The following is a 19,202-nucleotide window of genomic DNA, read 5'->3' on the forward strand; positions in this document are numbered from 1 at the left end:
CCCAATCATTATCCTAGCACTACCGAAATGATTATCTTGGACTACATGTTGCTCCTTGCTTCATCCCTGCAAAAAAAAAAAAAAAAACAAAAAAAAAACACCCAAGCCAGCTTGACCTATTGCTGCCACTTAGGCCAGCCTCCAAACAGAACTAAAAGAAAATTTTAGGTAATTACTTGTCTTAGTGCCGTGTTAAGGAAACCAGGTCCCCCAGACAAACAGGAGTCTGACCAAAGTTACAATCAACTTACCACTTGGGTGAAAGGTTTTTGTTTCATTCCACAAACACATTGCACTAGTACTGACACTTGTACATGAGCTAAGTATTTGTATTTTAGCTTGACAAGCAAAGTGTTAATTGATATGTATCTCCTTGTTGATAAAATATACCAAAGTATTTCCGTAATACTAAAACAAATGAGGTGTAAGACAGACAACTTTCTACAAGCACTGAGTTCTCACATGTAGGAGTAAGATTTCTGTTAAACTAATGTGATATGCTATACTTCGACACTTTCCATACAAACGACCATATTTTTTATCAGTGAAATTATTCTCTTCAGTAGCTAGTTCCAGCCACCCAACACATTTTTGTTACACATTATTATATTTAGACACGAGATTAAGTTTATTTGTTGTTTTCCATCTCTCCTTTCCTTTCAGAATCTGCCTACTACCGACCAGACTGAATCAGAAATTCCAGCAGCTGGCTCACTTTCACTAGTTGTTTTTACAGCTGCTTCAACACCAAGATCATAAAAATAAATTGCAGTAATATCAGGGTGCTGGCACCAACACAGAGAACAACAAGGTGCAAACAGTATGTAAATAACATATGACAAAGTGTGGAATTATACCAATGTACTCCAAGCCCTCTCACTCTCATGAGATGAGGCAGAAAGTCATACATTTTCAAGCACTGAATGAGCATATTCCTCATGCTCATCTTCCGAGCAGGAAAATGCAACTTGCACTTTCTGCCAGAGTAAACTCTATAGACTTGGCCAGCCTCTAGCTTAAGTAATGACCAGAGTCAAAGAAATCCTACACAATCCATTCACTCCTGGCTGGCTGTGAGCAACATTCTCAGGCTTGCCTGAACATTGAGAGAGCAAATTAAAATACAAGGAACATTCCAGCCTCAGCCCTGCTCACTGCACTGGCTCAAAGATCAATATCAGTACCACCATTCCCCATGCTCCAAGCAGAAAGGCTGTGCTGGTACTGTGCACAAAGAGCAGGCAAGCATTTCTTCTCAGCTACTGCTCACTTGATACTTGAAACATGGAATTGGGCAGCTCCCACTGAATCTCAGCCCTTTGCCAGGAAATTGTTGGAAAAGTCATTAAAACACAACAAATCCAGTTACATTGAATAGTCACAGGACTGTAACAAGATACATTTGGCAGGAAACCCTGGTTTGCTGTATGATCTTATTCTCTCTGAAATTTCTCATGGCCTAGAGAACACATTTACAGCACACAAAGTTGCACCAGCTTTCCCTTCCAGTAACCCATCTCCACCCTTGCCATCCAACCACACGCTGTATCTTTGCAGGCCAAGGTCGATCTGGACCCAAACAAATCAAGGTGAGAAGCTCCAGAGCGCTGGCCCCAACCACCTCCTCTGGCCTAACACAATTCTGCTTCCCTTTCTCTCCTGTTGGGAAACACCCCAAGTCTGCACAGAATTTACTTCTCTGCACCAGGGGCATTGAGAGATATCCTGCAAAAGGCTCAGATTTTCCATCAACAGCAGACTCATTTTTTGTTGTATAATATCTGCCATCTGAATGTACACACATTTGTGTGCCAAAAATCATAAAAGTCTTTACGTCACAAGGGTGCTATATACAACTGGGTTTCAGTGTTTCAACACTTAAATGAGATATAGCTAGTTTTCCAAGCAATGTCTAATTTTGGGTTCCTTTCTGCTTATTTCCCCTGAGCTGCATAAGCAAAGTGTCTAAGTTTAAGGTTCTCAGCTTCTTTCAGGTACAGAGCTCTGCCTCCAAGCACAGAATTTCCTTTTGATTCTTCTGTGTTTGGTCTGCCTGAATAAAAACTTTTTAATACTGTTGAGTGAAAACACTGTCAGCAGTTATCCTGCACTACATCTGAAGACACCTGTATCTCTGAGGCAACATGGGACACATTTGTGAGCAGCTGCTGCAAGCAGCAAAAGATTGTCCTATTTCTTCCTATTAGGGCACTTCAAGCCAGGCACTATTCATCAGTTGTGTACAAAAGGAAAACACATCCAAAGAGGTTAAAAAAAATACTCAAAGAGTTGACATTCCGCTACTGCTTAGCAACCATTTTTACGCTGCAAGGAGAGTCTCTCAAGTTCTGTTACAGCAAGGACAGATTTTGAAACATTCCTGCCTTGCACTTAATTCAAAAGCTGCAGCCACGCACTTGCCAGTGGCTCTCCAAACACCTTTGGAACGCACATTATACTTGTATCCAGTAGGCTTCCTGAGACATCTGAGCGCCTTTTGTGCTACTGGCAGCAGCAGCCCTAATCACAAACACCTGGCTGTGAATTCCCCATTCTTATGTTTGTCTTATCAGGGATAGGCTGAAGATACTTTGCTTGAAATAATTCACTTCCAAGGCCTACATAATTCTTCAGCCAAAATCATGAAAGCTGTATCAGATTAGAGAAGGCCTGATCCACAGTCCAGTGAAGCCATGGAAAGACATCAATTCTCAGTGCATTTGGGGATTGGTCCCAAAAAGAAGGAGCCAATACTTTTGCCAAGATGTTGAGCTCATGGTCAAATATAATGCTTCAAGTACCTAGGTTGAATTCAGCATACAAACTTTTCTAAGTATGCAGTTTATTGATACAGACCCAAGCACGACTATTAAAAGCACAAATAAAACAGCACTAGAGAATTTTAAGACTATTTGAATGCATTACCAAGTTACAATTAATATCAGTTAGCAAATTCTCTTAGGATTCTTAAGGGAATAGTACCTGCAAACATCAATTTCTGTGTATGCATATATAGCTTCTGTAGTTATGGTGGGTGTTGGCTCAGATACACCCTGTATAAACCACATAAATGAGATCTGGACACCAGCAAGCCTCTATCACCATCCACAGGGCCAGCGGCATCCATTCTTGTGTGAATCTAGCCACTAAGGGACATCAAATAAACTCACATTACAGGAATCACGTAATGGATCAGAATATCAAGAAACATGCCATAATATATTCAGGACAGCACTCATCGAAAGCTGGTGGACAGGAAGCTCAAGTGTGCCAGATGCTCTACAGTTGCTGCTGAAATAGCAAAGTAAAGGTAGTGCCTAGGTATTAAGCATGGCCTTTGATACAAAATTCTGGTAAATGAAGGTCTAATGAATCAGAACCTCTTCCCACTCGTTTTATGTCCTTTCTGCAGCCAGCATTGAAGGGAGTTCTGAATCCCTCCTAAATGCATAATTTCTCTACTTGCCAAAATGCATTTCTTCTCCACAGAGCAGCAAAGTCATATTGGTTTTCTTACTAGAGAGTGTACTTTGGTAACTTGATTATGTCTTTCTAGGTGTCCCCAGAATCCTTCAGTTCCTGCTACATACAGCAAAGCAATTGCTGCAGCTCAGTGATTACAGCTTAGTACCATCATGTACTTTGGGCAGTTGTTTCAAGGTTGATTTCCATTGTTTTAATGCAATCTTCACATAGACAATATTTATCCTTCCACCACTTTTGCAGTAGCAGGAGGCACAACAAAGCTGTACAACTAAGAGCCCTCTGTCTGCTACACTCCACTGACAACCATAAGCAACTCTGTTCTTTCCACCACACCTCCTAATCTGGCTGACTATTTCAGAGTTAAGATGGAGTCCATCTATAAAAGACTCAGAAAACTGTCACATACTTGCATACAGTTGGTCTATAGCTATCTCTTCCCAAGTGCAGATGGCCTGAAATAGTCTGATTTAACAGCAATTGCACAGCACTAAGAAGAGTTTTGAAAGCTTACAGAGGAAGTTGAAAGGATAACACCATCTCTGTTATGTTTCTGCAGGTTACTTATTACACACACTCAGATTTTTCCTCACTTCGGAGCATACAGCTGCAAGATAAGGCTGATGCTGCCAATGTGACAGAGAAAGTAAAGGTACAAAGGAAGGAGAGTGGTCACACATCTTACAGGATTCTACCTGGGCTTCCGCTTCAGGCTTGTTCTGTATAAGTGGTGATACTACAGAGAAATTCATACTGCAAGATATCATCTGTTACAATCTGAAAAAGCAGACAAAACAGAATAGATAGAGAAGAACCTCTGGTAGCTGAAGGGTCAAGTGATGTAAGACGGGCAGAGAACTGCAGAACAGTTGGCAAGTCTCAGGCTGAAATGCTGAGCAGCTAAAAGGTCAGAGAGCAAGTCAAAGGCAGCATCTGGAAGAGCAAAAAGACCTTCCAGCTCCCAGATGTCACTCCCAACTAATGAGCTACACTGCCTCCAAGCATCTGACACTGAAAAACCCCAAATCCTGTTTACAGCTTCATACTTTACATAGAGAGAATGATCACAAGGGCAGCTTAAAAACAACATAATTTGCACATGCCACTGGTGAATACTTCAGCATTTACAGCATCATCTTACAAAAAGGAATTAAGAGATCAGTCCAAACATGATTCCAGTACATAACCCCTCAAAGTATAAAAAATATCTGGCACTACTCTTTGTTCTTAAAGACTGACAGCCAAAAGCATCTGGGAATTGAAGTCAGCAAGCTCTCAGACAGCAACGCGGCTGCATGCTCTGCTAGGAAATCCAACACAACTTTCCATGCTGTCCCTCTCTACTCTCAGCAGTTGGAGCTTCCTTTGTTTCTTGTAAAACTGACCAAGATAATTAAGATGTTGCAATTACATTTGCTAGGTATGCAAGCAGGGGAAAAAAAAAACCAAACAAACATGATTTAGTTTAGCAGCAGCAGCAACCTCCTCACAGATCTGCTGCAATTGACTGCTTCCTCAAAGCTTTCAACTCACTTGCTCCTTAGCAAAAAGCTGGAGGTCAAGTAAACATTACTCCCCTTTCGCATGAAGCATGCTCCACAACTAGGTAGAGAAAATTCCTCTGTAATCACCAGGTCCCATTTGCACCTGCACCAACAGCATCCCAAGAACAGCTCTAAGGACACATGTCTGCAGGTACATCATGTGCAGCGTGCCTGCAAGCAAGCATGCTGACAGCAAAGAAGCCATCACGGACTGTACGCAGATACCAAGAACCCACCCTCTTTTGCAGCACAGTCTCAGGACCACAAATTCAGTCAAATCAGAACCAAAGGCTCAAGCTTGGCACACTCAGGAATGTAGCCCCTTCCATTCCTACTCACTTCAGCAGCAGAGCCAATGTTTATGTTCTCCTTGCATGCCAGCCTCAGCAGGACCTAAACTTAACATAGATTTACTTTTGAGCAGGAATCACTACAGCTCTAATGCTTTTCAGAAGTGTTTTATGTGAATGGTAATTGCCTCTGTCACTTGAAAATATTAACCATACTGATGAATTTTGACACTACGGAACTGGAGATAATACAGTCAACATTTTTAAAAGCATATGTATGTCTTTCCATAGAATGAGCCAAAACAAAATAAGCACCATTACTTTCTAGTTGGTATTTCCACCTTCAGCCCAGGAAAGCATTAATGCATGCTTACAAACTTAACATTTCACTTCTTTAAAACCAAATTTACAGTAGAGACACAGACTCCAAAATCCTTCATATATTGCAGGAAGCATTTCCAACACTCATACCCTCTAAACTGTTTCAGTAAAAAAAAAAAAAAAAAAAAAAAAAAGCTTCAGTGCTGCCCCTTCCAGTAAAGCTCCCTGCTCACAGTATCCCCATCTTCATTAACATTTGGGCAATGATCTTAGAGGTCTCTTCCAACCTGACTGATTCTGTGATTCCTAAGCCAGCCTCAGGACACACAGCCTCGACTCTCAAAGTAGGCTGCAAAAAGAAGAGTGGTTGCATTAATCCCCAGACAGACACAAAGGAACACCGCCACAAACACAGCAGGTCCTGAATCTGCAGGAGTGGGCCAAGGACATTCATATTTACATAGCTTAATTTGTTCAGCACCTCCTTTAAGAGTGGTGAGCTATCTGGGGGACATAAGGTCCCCCCTGCTGTGAATGACAGCTCATTAACAGCATAAAACAACGTTAAGCATAAAGTAGCATGATCTACCTTCTCCTACCAACTCCGTGCACAGCAGGGAGAACCTAAGCTTTATAAGTCTTGATCTGTACAACAGAGTATCAGCATGCCCAAGGGGAAGGAGGTTACCAAGCACATCCAGAGGGCCTTGCTATTTCACATTGCTGTAGTCAAGGCAACCAGGAACTTATATCCTAGACCTCACTGCAGAGCCATTGCACTCTAGGATTTTTAGTGCCATGTACATACTGCTGAGAGCTGCTATCTCATTTTTCCCATCTCTTTGGTGGTCACTGTTGAAGAAGAACAGGACCAAGTCAAATTTCTTTCACAGAGTAAATAATGAGGTTTTCTGTCTCTCATCTATTACAAATATCAAAACAGTCATAGCAAAAATTTTTTTTGGAAGATCCAATTTCTTCACACCTGCAACCTTTATGCTATCTGTAACATGTACCAACGCCATCCTGCACAACAAAAACAATGTGTTTATTAGTGCAGGATACCACCAGAAGTTTAAATCAGTACCCCACAAATTCAAGCCGCTCCCTTACTCGCCTAAGCACATAAATACAGAATTTGTTTCTGTAAAACACAATGCATTTCAGAAGGTATGAATTCTGTGAGGTGACTGCTAAGTGCCATCATCAGCACCACAGATCATTCCATAAACCAATCTTGCACAGTAGAGATGGGTAAAAGTTTCAGGTGTGACTTCCTCTATTTTAAAACTGTACGTTATGTGCAAGTTTTCCCACAGAACTGTATAACCAACCTTTAGAACAGAAAGCAGAAAGGCCAGCGTAAGGGATTTTAACTCAAATACCTTCACCCTGAGCAGCACCCTGTGGGCAGTAGATTGTGGTAAGCTCATAATTTCAGAGAGAACACCAGAGAAGGAAGGAGGGAAGGCACACCAATTGTGCACATGTGGGCAAACAGTCATTTCAGGGGGTCCTAAACTCTGTAGACTAGCAGTGGCTTCAAGTACTGAGTGTCTGGAATGCATCTTATACTTCATTGAAAACTTGCACTAGTAAAAAAAACCACTAGATATTACAAAGCAATACAGTCTCACTGATAACAGATTGTTTGCTACCATTTTTTATCCTCTGAATACTTTTTCATTCCACTATTCCTTCAAGTTAGAAAGTGAAATACCCTGGTAGCAAGCCTGTAGAAGACAATTCTGCTTATGAAAATTGTCTTGATTATACCAGCTTGAGTTGTCCCTTATGCAAACTTAAACACCAAGTTTTATCAGAACAGATACAATCTCGAATAAGATTTTTCAGTATATCTCCCAATAGACACAGTGGTTCAAGACTGTACTTAGTCTTTCATGAATGCAAAAATGTAAGCTGACTTTTTCTGAAGCTAGACCAACTGGTGAAAACAGTGGAAAAGACTGCAACAACTGCATTTTCCAGAAAAATAGACACTGGTACTTGGCTTGTGAGGCTGCAGAACAGGCATCCTTTACTTTTTCTTCACATTTCTATTTTTGTTATTTTACAGTCTTGTCTCTTTGAAGAAATAAGATTACTGGTGCCATTTCAATAGTAAAAGTAAGCATCAACACATCCCAGATGCTGCATTTCTTAACAAAACATTCAAGTACCTAGAAAGTTCCCAAAGTTTCAAAAATAGCATTAGACATAAAATATCCAGATTCAGCAGGCTGAGAAACAGTCAAGCATAGCTGACAGATGTTAGACTTATTTTGTTGACTGCATTTGGCTTCCCTGGAAATAAGCTGGTAAAGATATCTGGAAAAATGCATACAAAAATCACAGCAATGCTTAGCAGCACCAACTCTTCTGAAATCCTAAAAGTTCTTGTTGGAGAAGCTTGCCTCTTAGAATGGTGAAATTTGCTACGTGCTTCAGTGAAATGACAATGAATTAAACTGAAGTGCTATTTGTGACTAGGATCCAAATGCAGATGTATCACCTAGATTGCTAGGCTGGATGCGGCTCTGGGCAGCCCAGTCTAGTAGTTGGTGACCCTGCACATAGCAGGGGAGTTGAAAGTAGATGATCGTTGTGGTCCTTTTCAATCCAGGCCATTCTGTGATTCTATGATTTATGATTCTAAAATATTCCAAGGCCAGCCTAAGAGTCCAAACACACAATACAAAGATATCAAACTCTATCAAATGCTTTTTCACTGGACATGAGATTATGGACATCAGGTCATCATGCAGGTGCATACAGAAGAAGCAGGGGCAGAGCAACAGTGGGCTCCTCCACAAAACATAGGCTGAGTAGAACCACAACTAGTAGCTCTGACATCAGCCCACTGCACCCGGGCTCAGCCCACACTGCAGAGATGTGGACCATAACCTATAAATAGATAAAAGAAGCTACAGTGAGGAAATTCTCTGTTGTGCACACGGAGGAACAACTCCAATGCAATGCTTTCATTTACAGTGAACATGCAGCTATATTTCATGAGGAATGAAAATGTTTCCGGCATTCCAGCTCTCTGCTAAATTAGACACAGATGATGGAGGTTTTTTTCCAAACATATGGAAGACAATGCACTTGAAATCTCAGCCAGGCCTTGAGAGATCCTGTACGTAAAGCACTAAGCTTTCTACAGCACAAAAGAGATCTAGAAGGCTACTACTGTGCTTTCAATTCTGTACTGTGATTTAGGATGATATTATGAGTCTGAAATGTTAAAAGAAAGTAATAGAAGCCTTTCAAGTGCCCTCAAAGTCAGATATCTGCGTGTCATGTATCTGGACAACTTCTGCTTTCAATGGAAGCCTGATCTCTACTTCAAAGAGAAGAAGTTAGGCAAAAAGGGAAAGAATGTACACCTAAGTGCTGGCAGCCCCAGGAAACTCAAGAGCAAAGGGCCATAACTATCAATTTCCCAACACTAAAGACACACCAAAGACTATAAAATACTTAACCAAGAACAACTAAAGACCCAAGCTCTTGCATTCCTCCATCTCTGCCACCAGTTCATAATATTTGCTCATTTAATTATTTGAATAATCACACAATAGAAGCATGAATCCTGCACATACATTGCTACATAACTTCTGATTGCTGCAGTCAGTGGCTTCAACACTTGGGATGTTCCAAAGTAGAATGTAAATTCTGCATGTGATATCTTTCTCTGCTACTTTCTGCTTGTTTCAAAATTTCCTATGAACACAACAAGATGGTGTTTTGCAGGAAATGCCTGAAACATTCTCAAAGGAGCACCCATTTCTGGCTCAAGAGTCACAGAAGATTTGCAAATGAGCTTAAAGATAAACAGTTAACCACAGGATTTTCACGCAACCAAGAACTTTGGTGTTTCAATGGTATTAAATACTTCACTAGGATTATTGACCAGAGTATGATAAATAGGACTAGGTCCAGAAGGTTACTGAACTAGCCATGCAGAACTCTTCACACAATGACATGATTTCTGTATGTATACACACACACACACACACACACACACACACACAGATATACACCAAAGATGTTGGGTGTTAGCAAAGTCTTCCTGTTGCAGTACTGCTGGTGCACATACTATTAAAAAACACACACTGTAAGCAGATGGCCTGTCTGCAAGGTCCTTTGCACAGGAAGTTTAAACCTTTTGTGCTAGAGGGAGAAGAGTGCTCTAAATTGAGTTTCTACAAGCAGTTTTCAAAGTACACTTCTCAGTAGTTTTACCACAGATGGAATTTTCACCTATGGACAAATGGCTACCTTTCAACTATCAGGTTAAGACATAGAACATGGCACCATGAAGGACAGTGTAATAGAGTCCTTCTGTTCACACTAAAATGGATTGTTTTTCCCAAGGAAGTCACTAAGTGAGCTAAAAATGAACCTGTCTCACAATCTAAGATTTGTCAGCAATACCCAGAGGGCATTTTGATTTGCAACCCTGTAGCAATATACAGTATTACCACTGTCACAGTTGCACAGATTTTTGAAGAAGCAGGTGCAGAAGTGAGTCAACATCAAAGACTTTTTTCCAATGGACCTGTCACTGAAAAATCATGCACAGGACAAAAGTGAACACAAAGATGTACAGCCTCTCCCTGTTTTAAATTTTTTTTTCCAACCCTGAAACACTTATGAACCATTTAGTAGAAGTCTGAAAAAGGTACTCAGGAGAAACACTTAGCTTTCCCTGTGATATTTGCTGCAGGTAACAAATTCTGCAAGATGGAAACGTGAATACAACAAAGAAACTGAGGAACAAAACACACACATCAATTTTAGAGCCTGGTCATTGTCTGTTCAACCCAGAATCCATCACAGAGCAAGGATCAAGTCCTCTCTGAAGAGATCTGCTTTTGCAAGGACAAAATGAGTCTAACAACCAGCCTAATGTTGACCCTACACATCCAGAGACTACCACCAGTGCATCATCACACAAATCACAAGAGGTGATTCAAAGCATAGAGAGAACATTACAGCCAGCTCTTTCAGCCTAGAAGAGAATGAGGCAGCAGGAAGAAAAAAAAAAAAGAACAACAGATAGCTTTTCCATAATATTATAGAGGCAATTTTTACATATGATTTTAAATGAGCAACAATAAAAGCAAAATAGATACTTATCGTGTTTATTGCTTGATGCTGATACTTGGCAATAAATCTTTGTATGTGTGATTTACTGCCAAATTCATGTATAAGCTCAACTACACATAACAGTTTCTGAGAAAATGAATAGCATCATTTTAAGGTTATTAGACTACAATTATGAACATACTCCAACCAATCCAAACTGAAGTTCCAGCTTCACATTCCAAACCCTGCACATTTCTTAATATCTTCTCTTTTCAAATTTGATTTCAAGTCCTGCTTTTCATTAAAATCGGTGATTTCAGAAACATTCTAGTACATGAAAATTCAATGCAGGGTATTATTACTTACATTAGATACTGCTTTACATACATACTGAAAAACAATTTTAATTCATTTTAATTTAAAACCAAAAATATATATTGTGACCATTACTGGTCACAATTACACAAATGAGCATTTTCTGAGAGGAAAAGTCTTCAGGAAAGCAGTTGACCAGCCCTGTTGCATACAACACCCAAAGGAATATTGCATGGCTCCTAGAAATAGGAAACCAACAGCATTAAATGGTGGCAAACAGTTTCAATAATGCATCTTCTATGCAGACAGAACACTACCCTTATACTTGGAACACGCAGGCAGAAATCTGACCCTGTACTCGTGTCACGCTTAATATGAAGGACTAAGTCATGGTTTATCCCTTTTATTACTCAATTGAGAACCACACAAAGCAAAAGAGAAATAGAAGGAAACTGAGAAAATGTCACCACAATAGACAGACAAAAGGAAATCTAGACACATCTGGATGTTATGAAAGCAACATATTTTCAACATGACTTGCCATTCTTCTATCTGGCAAATGTGTATTGCATGTGTGAAAACCTAATCCTGAGTTTTTTGAATCACAATGCAGAAATACAAAATACCCCAGAAGAACAGTCAAGCTTTTGCTGGTGAAAACAAAAAGCCCATGATAAACAGCATAGCACAAGATGAAGAATGTTTTAAAAGGAATAGATTTAAATACATTATTCCAAAACAAAGCTGCCCTAGTATCCTCCATGCGGTTAGATGTACAGTTATATTTGTGCAGAAAAAGGAAGGGCACAAGCAGCTCTCACAGCAGTATAACACTCCTGAGAAACTGCTGCAGAGCCTGGGGTACCCCAGCAGAGATCTCATATTTAGGTTTTGGAGAAACGTCCATCAAGAATGCACCTCAGGGCCCCAGTTTTCACTCAAGTAGCCCTGCAATGAAGGTTATTCCACGCAAACATTTAAAGCTTCAGTCTGCAAAGCAAAGCCTTACAAGCTGTTTTGACATCCCTAAAGAATGTGGTCATTTGGAAGCAATTAAACATTTTACACAGCTCAGACTTAGTCCAGAGTTTTCCTTTCGATCCTAACAAAATTGTTGTTCTTGCATAGTAGTGTAACTTCAAGATGTAAAAGATTATTTGATCCTCAAGAGAAGCGCAGGAATCACTTTTGATAGTGAAAGAACAAATGACACATTTATTTCAGCCTATTGCTTGCAAGAAATCCACAGTTTGAATACACATTTTGTCTTCTCTAATTAAAATAGTCTGAAAGGAATATAAAGTAGACATAGATCTCCATTACTGTTTCCTAACAGCAGTAATATGTAACAAATTATTTCCAAACTTGCTCTCCAATTCAATCTGAAAAATAATAAATCATACCAACGTATTAGCAGCTTATTTGGGGTGTTTGATTTTTCTCACTGGAGACAAAGACAGCTTGGAAGGCACTCAGGGCAGAGGAATGAAGATGAGCATTTGGTTGTACTGAGGCCGTGGCAGCCAAGAAAAGAATATAAAACATTCCACAGATGTTTAGAGGGTGCAAATAGCAAGAAGAAAACAACTTAAAGGGGAAGATGACAAACATTGATGCACTGAGGCAGGAAAGGCAATGGCTCATGAAGACGTGATGGACATCAGCCATGTCCATTGGCAGCTCTATAAATCAGTGGAGTCATCTTCCCACAGCATGTGCAAGCAAGCAAACACTGCCTCATTTAGGTAGCAGAAATAAAAACCGTGCTCCATGTCTCGGCAAAAGCCCTCCCACATCTCTCCACTGCTTCAGAGCAAGAAACACAGGCATGGTGAGCACAAGTGTGGTTACTTTTTTCCATGCTCCACCTTCATCCATATACAGACTAAACAAAATGCTCTGGATCATATTCACACAACTTCATAATCCTGACAACTACAATACCATAAAACCCAAAGCTTTTGTGATGATCCCATACATAAACACATCTATATTCTGAAAATAGGATTCTTTTAGTGTTTACCAAACTATTTCCCAGTATTGCTACAGCCTTTTTTTTTTTTTTTTTTTTTTTTTTTTTAAGTTTCCCAGAGGTTTGAGATTTGCACAGTTTCTCATCAAGATCACAGTTCTAAATGTGGTTCCAGTGTTATAAAAACACAGCAGTTCAGGTCAAAGCATCTTAGTACTCCTCACTGGTAGTTATTTCTATTGCCTACATAAGAAAAAAAACACATGTCAAAATTATTTTTACAATGACGATAGCAAACCTGCACGGGTTGAAACATCTTTGAGTACGGAACCCAATCCCTGCCACAAGCAAGCTGCCAAGATATCACCAGCCACACCTGTGGCAAATGCTTCAAGCCCCATGCTAAGAGCTGCTGTGAGGGAAAGGGGTGTTCAACAGTTCCAGCAAAATGCTGTTGATCATGGAGCTCATCCCAAACCTATTGATGCACAGGTATGCTCCTGAATACGTACCTAATTTACTCTGGCCCACTGTAGGCAGGGGCTGCAATGAGCACCAGCTTGTAGGTAGCCTATGAAGACACGTACACCTGGAAACTTCTTTGCCTTCTGATATCACAAGATAACTTTTTACTTATTTACTCAAAATTTGCCAACCCTGCACAGCCACAGAAGGGCAAATGAAAATCTGGCTCTCCAGAAGAATGAGAAATTATCTCTGATAATAGCATTCGTATTTAGCCATTGGAAAACCTTGGAAAAGTTTACTGTATCTCAACAACAGTAAAACAGTTCTGAAGAACAGCTTCTTTGCGTTAGCTGTAGAAAACAGCAGCAGCACTAGCATAACTATGCAAAAAAGCACGAAGTTATCCTGCAGACCTTAGCTCTGATTTAATTACTACTGAATAAGGAGTGAGACATTCACAACATATTTCACAACTTGCTATGCTTAAGCCTATTTGTATGGCTTTTAGAATGTTGCAACATACACAAAATGAGAACAGGAAATTAAGGACTACCCACTAAAAAGAGGGTTTCATTTTAGGCACTGCTCAGAAGAACTGGCAGCTTCAAGTTCAGCAGCTTGCCATTACACTGAAGACAATTCACAAGGCACTGCAGCAGGGAGCATCTGTAATCACTTAATTCATTTCACTTCTTTGTTCCCCCACCCCAACACAGCATTTTTGTGAAGTGCCACCCTGAGCTATTCAAAGTTTTCTTGAATTCAGCAGTCAGATAAAAATCTAGAGTTGCTCTTGCTTGTGCTTGATATTTGTGATCAATAACATGATCCCATGTCTGTTCTCTGACTGATAGAATTAATTTTCCTGCAATCATTCACTTGCAGACTGTTCACACTTATCACCTCCTTCCCACAAATGCCTTACAAAGTTGAACAGCTGCACAGATACAGACATTTGTGCTGCCCAACAACAAAGCATGGCTATTAGCAGCAAGCAAACACTGAAGACGTGCAGCTTGGGTAAACTGAAGGGGTTTGAAAGCCTAGAGAACCATGGCAATTACTCATTTTTTTTCCACAGACTTATTTTTCCCCTAGCCCTGTCAATGACATCATCCTATTTACACATCTCATCTGTACAGACACAGAATAAGGTATGTCTAAACAGTTCAGCAGCACTGCTTCAAGAGGCACTGATTCAGCACCCTGCTCTGCCTGTAACACCTCTCTCACATCCCACAGCCAATTGGCAATGGCCAAGCTGTAGATCCCTACTTGTACATCACACCCAATTACTTCTGCTCAAGGCCAGGCTGGATGTGGCTCTGGGCAGCCTGGTCTAGTGGTTGGCAACCCTGCATATATCAAGGGGTTGAAACTAGATGATCATTGTGGTTCTTTTCAACCCAGGCCATTCTATGACTATGATCTCCTTCCAACCGGGGCAAAACCATGGGTTTTTCTCAGCAACATGGGACAGCCTAGAAGCTGACAGAAGATAGATGGGCACAAAAATGCTAAAGCTATAGAGAAGAACATTTCTAGAAACTATCAAGAAGTACCTGTTGCTAAACACACAGCAGCACAGCATCATACATCAACCTGACATCTGTAGATTCTATTTGTTAGCTGCAAAAATGTTAATAAAGTACTAATAAACTCACAAGGCAAAAGTTAAGCTTAGATGCTACCAGCAGAAACTGAATAGCAACAGGACCTGGGTAACAGCTTCAGGATCTCCAAGACAAAGTAGCTCTGACTTTTCCACAAACAAAAATAAGTGCAGGAAAAAAAATAAATCACTGTTCCCTTTTGGTGGGCTCTTTGGCTGAGAAAAACCTGTTTAAGAAGTGAATTCAATACTAACCTCTGTGGTAAGACTGAGGCTTTACCCCCTTCCCCCTTCCCCCCCCCCCCCCCCCCCCCCCCCCACTTCCTACTGCCCACTGCAACTTCAGCCTGCTGAATGTGGCCTCTATCTCATGAAACTTTTCCAATTCCTCCATCTCCATGCCCTGCTTCACAAAACTCACAGCTAAACCAACCAGTCATCCTAACATGACAATGGATTCCCAAGCCCCTTCATGTGTGCTGTTGTCCCAGGACAGGGAAAATTGCCTTCCATTCTGCTGGAAACCAATAACCTTCTGACAGAAACCTGGGCAGAACCAGTCCCTTCTTATATCAACTTTCAAGAAAGAGACTGTGTTTTTGCTGGGAGATCTTTCAGCACCACCAAACATATCACAAGTTGCAGTATAAAGATACTCTCTAAAGAGCTCTGTAAGATTTTAATAGGCTGGTTAAAAGGGGAAGAAATTGCAGGATCATGTCGTGATTTCCACAGTATTTTACTTTTTCCTACCTTAAGAGCCTTGAAAAATCATACAAATGACAAACTAGCCAAAAAAACATCATCTTTTTGTTCTGCTGTCAGCGAGTTCCAGAGCAAGCAGTTTGAGCCTATCAGTTTCCAAGTGATGTGTCTAGGCATCCAGGCTGCACAGCTAGGAGAGCCATTCAAGTCTTCCGGCTTTTAAATACATCCAGAAAGCTTGTTTAACAAGCCTATTTGGCACTGATTTATTTTTTTCCAATAAGTCACCTTCTCAGTTTTGTGATGAGACTTCCATGCTGTCATTGTTAGTCCTCTACACTAGATGCCAAAGAAGCTGTGCTCCTGCCTGCTTCTAAACCCACAGCAAACTGTATTTTCCAGGTGCGCAGAAGCACTCTCAGCTTGTCTTTGAGGCCCTCTACATCCTATGTTTAAACCTACCCATGATCTTCACGTTGACCTAAAACAGACCTTGTGACAACTCAGTAGTTTGTGAGCTCACACCTTTTAGTCTGCACAAATCCTTTTACCTGCACTGTTACACCACTGCCAGCATTCAAGAAGCGCTGGCTGAAGCTGTCAGCAATTTCCTCAAAGAAGGGTTTTAAACATGCTTGCTATCTGGCTTCCATCCTTCTAGGCAGTTCCACAATACCATCAGTTACTCACAAGTGTGTGCAACACTCCATTCCCTGAAATCATGAGAAGGCAGATCACAACTGAGAACAACTTATGTACTGACATAAACCAAAACCTACTCTATCTTACCTACTGACCTACACTCAAGAGCATTGGGTGGATAAATGCAGGCCTTTCTAGCTGCATGTCATAGTTTGTGAACAGCGTAATTTCTGAACATAGGTAGAAGAGGAAAAGCAGATAGGACAATTTCACCTACAGCATCCTGAAGTTCTACTGTATCAGGTGAGGAGGTTTCACTGATAGTCAAAAAAGTAATTCTTGTTGAGAATCCCAAGCCAACTAAACTTACATAGGTAATTGTCTGACTAGCCTAGAAATTCCTTCATCAGAAGATTTAGTTACCATATCCCGGTTTTATTCTGTGAGTATGTCACAGTTAAAATGGGCCAAAAGGGACCATTCTTTAAGCAAAGTTGTTGTACTGTTTTTCTGTTACCCCATCTCATCTACCTGTTCATCCCAGACTTAATCACTTTTTAAAAAAAAAAAACACAAAACAGTGGAAAACAGAAATTCTCACTCAAGATGAAGAGGAGATGTGTGCCAGGCATACTACAGAATAGGACTTCATAGAGTTTGGTGGCACACAAATGGAAGTTATTTGGGACACAAAGATTTACATTTAATGGGAATTATCACAGCACTCTGAGTACTCAAGGCTACATTAACTAAGATGCACACAAACCATACCTCACAAGGAACCTCTGACCCCCAGCTAGGGATGAAAGGAGCAATGAGGCCATGAATCAGTAAGGTATGCAACTTCATATTCACATTAGAATGCTATTTAAGGCAACATGGCAGAAGAAACTGAACAGCCTCCTGGTCTGTCAGACAGAGCAGTCTATCACATGGCACCTCCAAGGTTCACAGCAAATAAAACTTAACATGCTGGACTTTTTCAGCAAGAAGTACAAAAAAAGTCAAATAAATGAAATCAGGCCACTCCACAATAAGATGTTATCACAAATATCACACTCAGCCTCTACTCTGCCCCATACGGAGCCATACCGTCCAAAGATACGTTGCATAATTTCTAGTATAAGAGGAGATGTATTGCCAAGCTTCAAGTACCTTTATAAGGGAGAGGTATGACAGACCCTCCATATAGAGCGCCATCAGCCTGGCCAGGACACCAAGCTGAAAACCCAAGAGAATTCTGCTTCTTAATGACATCCTGCACTGCCACAAAGGTGAGCAGAGCTACCAGATCTCACGGGACACATTTCAGCTAAGAGCTTCTCAAACCTCAACTTGTGCATGCACCAGCACAACCCAATTGTTCTGCCCACAGTCCAGCTGCACCATCAGCCTGTGAGCCAATCGGACCAGTTCTCTGCTTGCCCTACCTGTGCACAGCAATGCCTCTCTGACACCTGCCCATTTTTCAGATCCTCAGAAAAGCAGCTGAAATGCCACCCAGACTTGCTGGTATCCCTCAGCAGCACTGCTCACAGCCCATTCTTCCAGTTTTCCTCCTGCCACTGTAGCAGCATGACCTTTTCATTATTGTTTCCTTGCCCGGGACTCATTCAGTGCTTGGTATAATGGCACAGACTAGAAATTATTTCTTTTACTGGCTATTTCCATTAGGTATCGTACACTATTTCATCACTACTTACTGTACACTTATGGAGCAACAATAATGAACGTGCCCTTGTGGCTAGAAATGACACCATTTTCTATTACTCCCTAAGAAAAGGAAGAAAAGAAAAACTCACGTCTCAAAGCCTTTCTGCTCACACCAGGCGATGAATACCTCCGAAGCAGCGTCCCAGGAGTGACAACATCAAATAAGGTACAGACATCTGACGGGAGCCTCGGCATTTAGAATTCTTTCTTCTGATGCTAGCAGAGGATCACCCTGATGCTAAACTCCTGTTCTGCAGTTCTCCAGTTGCCAAGGGCAGGTATCGGGTGCTGTGAGCCTGCATTGTACAGCTCTGCTGCGTGAAAGCTTAATCTCGTTATGTGATAAATAGTCTTGACACTGAACGTGCCATGTGGCGCACACTCAACTGGCTGCTTTAGTCCCTTTCCCGTGTGAGTCCTGCACAGCAAAGGGCAGCACCACAGCTGATACTGCATGTAGTAAATCCTAAGTAACAGCTGACCAGACCAGAGTTGAATTGCCACAGCAAGCAAGAATCGCTTGCAACATCAATGTTGGGATATTGTAAATTCTTCAGAATTAGTCAGGTTTCCCAGACTCCCCGACTCATGGTTTACTTGCTACAAAACAGAACCCTCAAAAGGAAAATAATGAAAAAAATCTTGCCACAAGCAAGACAGGGGTTTGCTGCTGGTTGTATTTTCATCCTGGCACATCACGTGTGAAGTATTCCTGCAGTAAGGGACTATTCTGCTCTTTCACATCAGTTCATGCACAGAGAGCACAACCTTCCAAATCATTAAACACAGCTTCTGAAGCCAGCCCCATGGTTACTTCCAGAATGAAAAAGCACTGCCAAAACAGCTGCTGTAATGTTTCCCCACGTTGCACTCCCCACAGTCCCCAGTCAGGAATTCCTGACCATAAGAAACCTTTGTTTCACATCCCAGTTCACTCATGGATAGCCTATACCCATTTACTCCTGCATTACCATGTAAACTAACAGTGCTTTCCCACTTTCACTAGCTTACATAAAAGCCAGTTCTGATTCTTTCATATAGACAAGATT

General features: G+C 41.0%; 1 protein-coding gene across 1 annotated transcript in view; it reads right to left on the bottom strand.

Moving 5' to 3' along the window:
• ARHGAP24 (Rho GTPase activating protein 24) overlaps positions 1–18,348 on the bottom strand; it is a gene marked incomplete at both ends in the record, with an annotated part of 145,129 nt that extends 126,781 nt beyond the window's left edge. Inside the window, one exon of the mRNA XM_079535129.1 lies at positions 18,243–18,348. Within this exon, the coding sequence (XP_079391255.1) occupies positions 18,243–18,348 (106 nt within the window). The remainder of the gene's footprint in view (positions 1–18,242) is intronic.
• Between the last annotated feature and the right edge of the window lie 854 nt (positions 18,349–19,202).

The sequence above is a fragment of the Tetrao urogallus genome (genome assembly GCF_951394365.1).
Source record: "Tetrao urogallus genome assembly, chromosome: 4".
NCBI lineage: Eukaryota > Metazoa > Chordata > Aves > Galliformes > Phasianidae > Tetrao > Tetrao urogallus.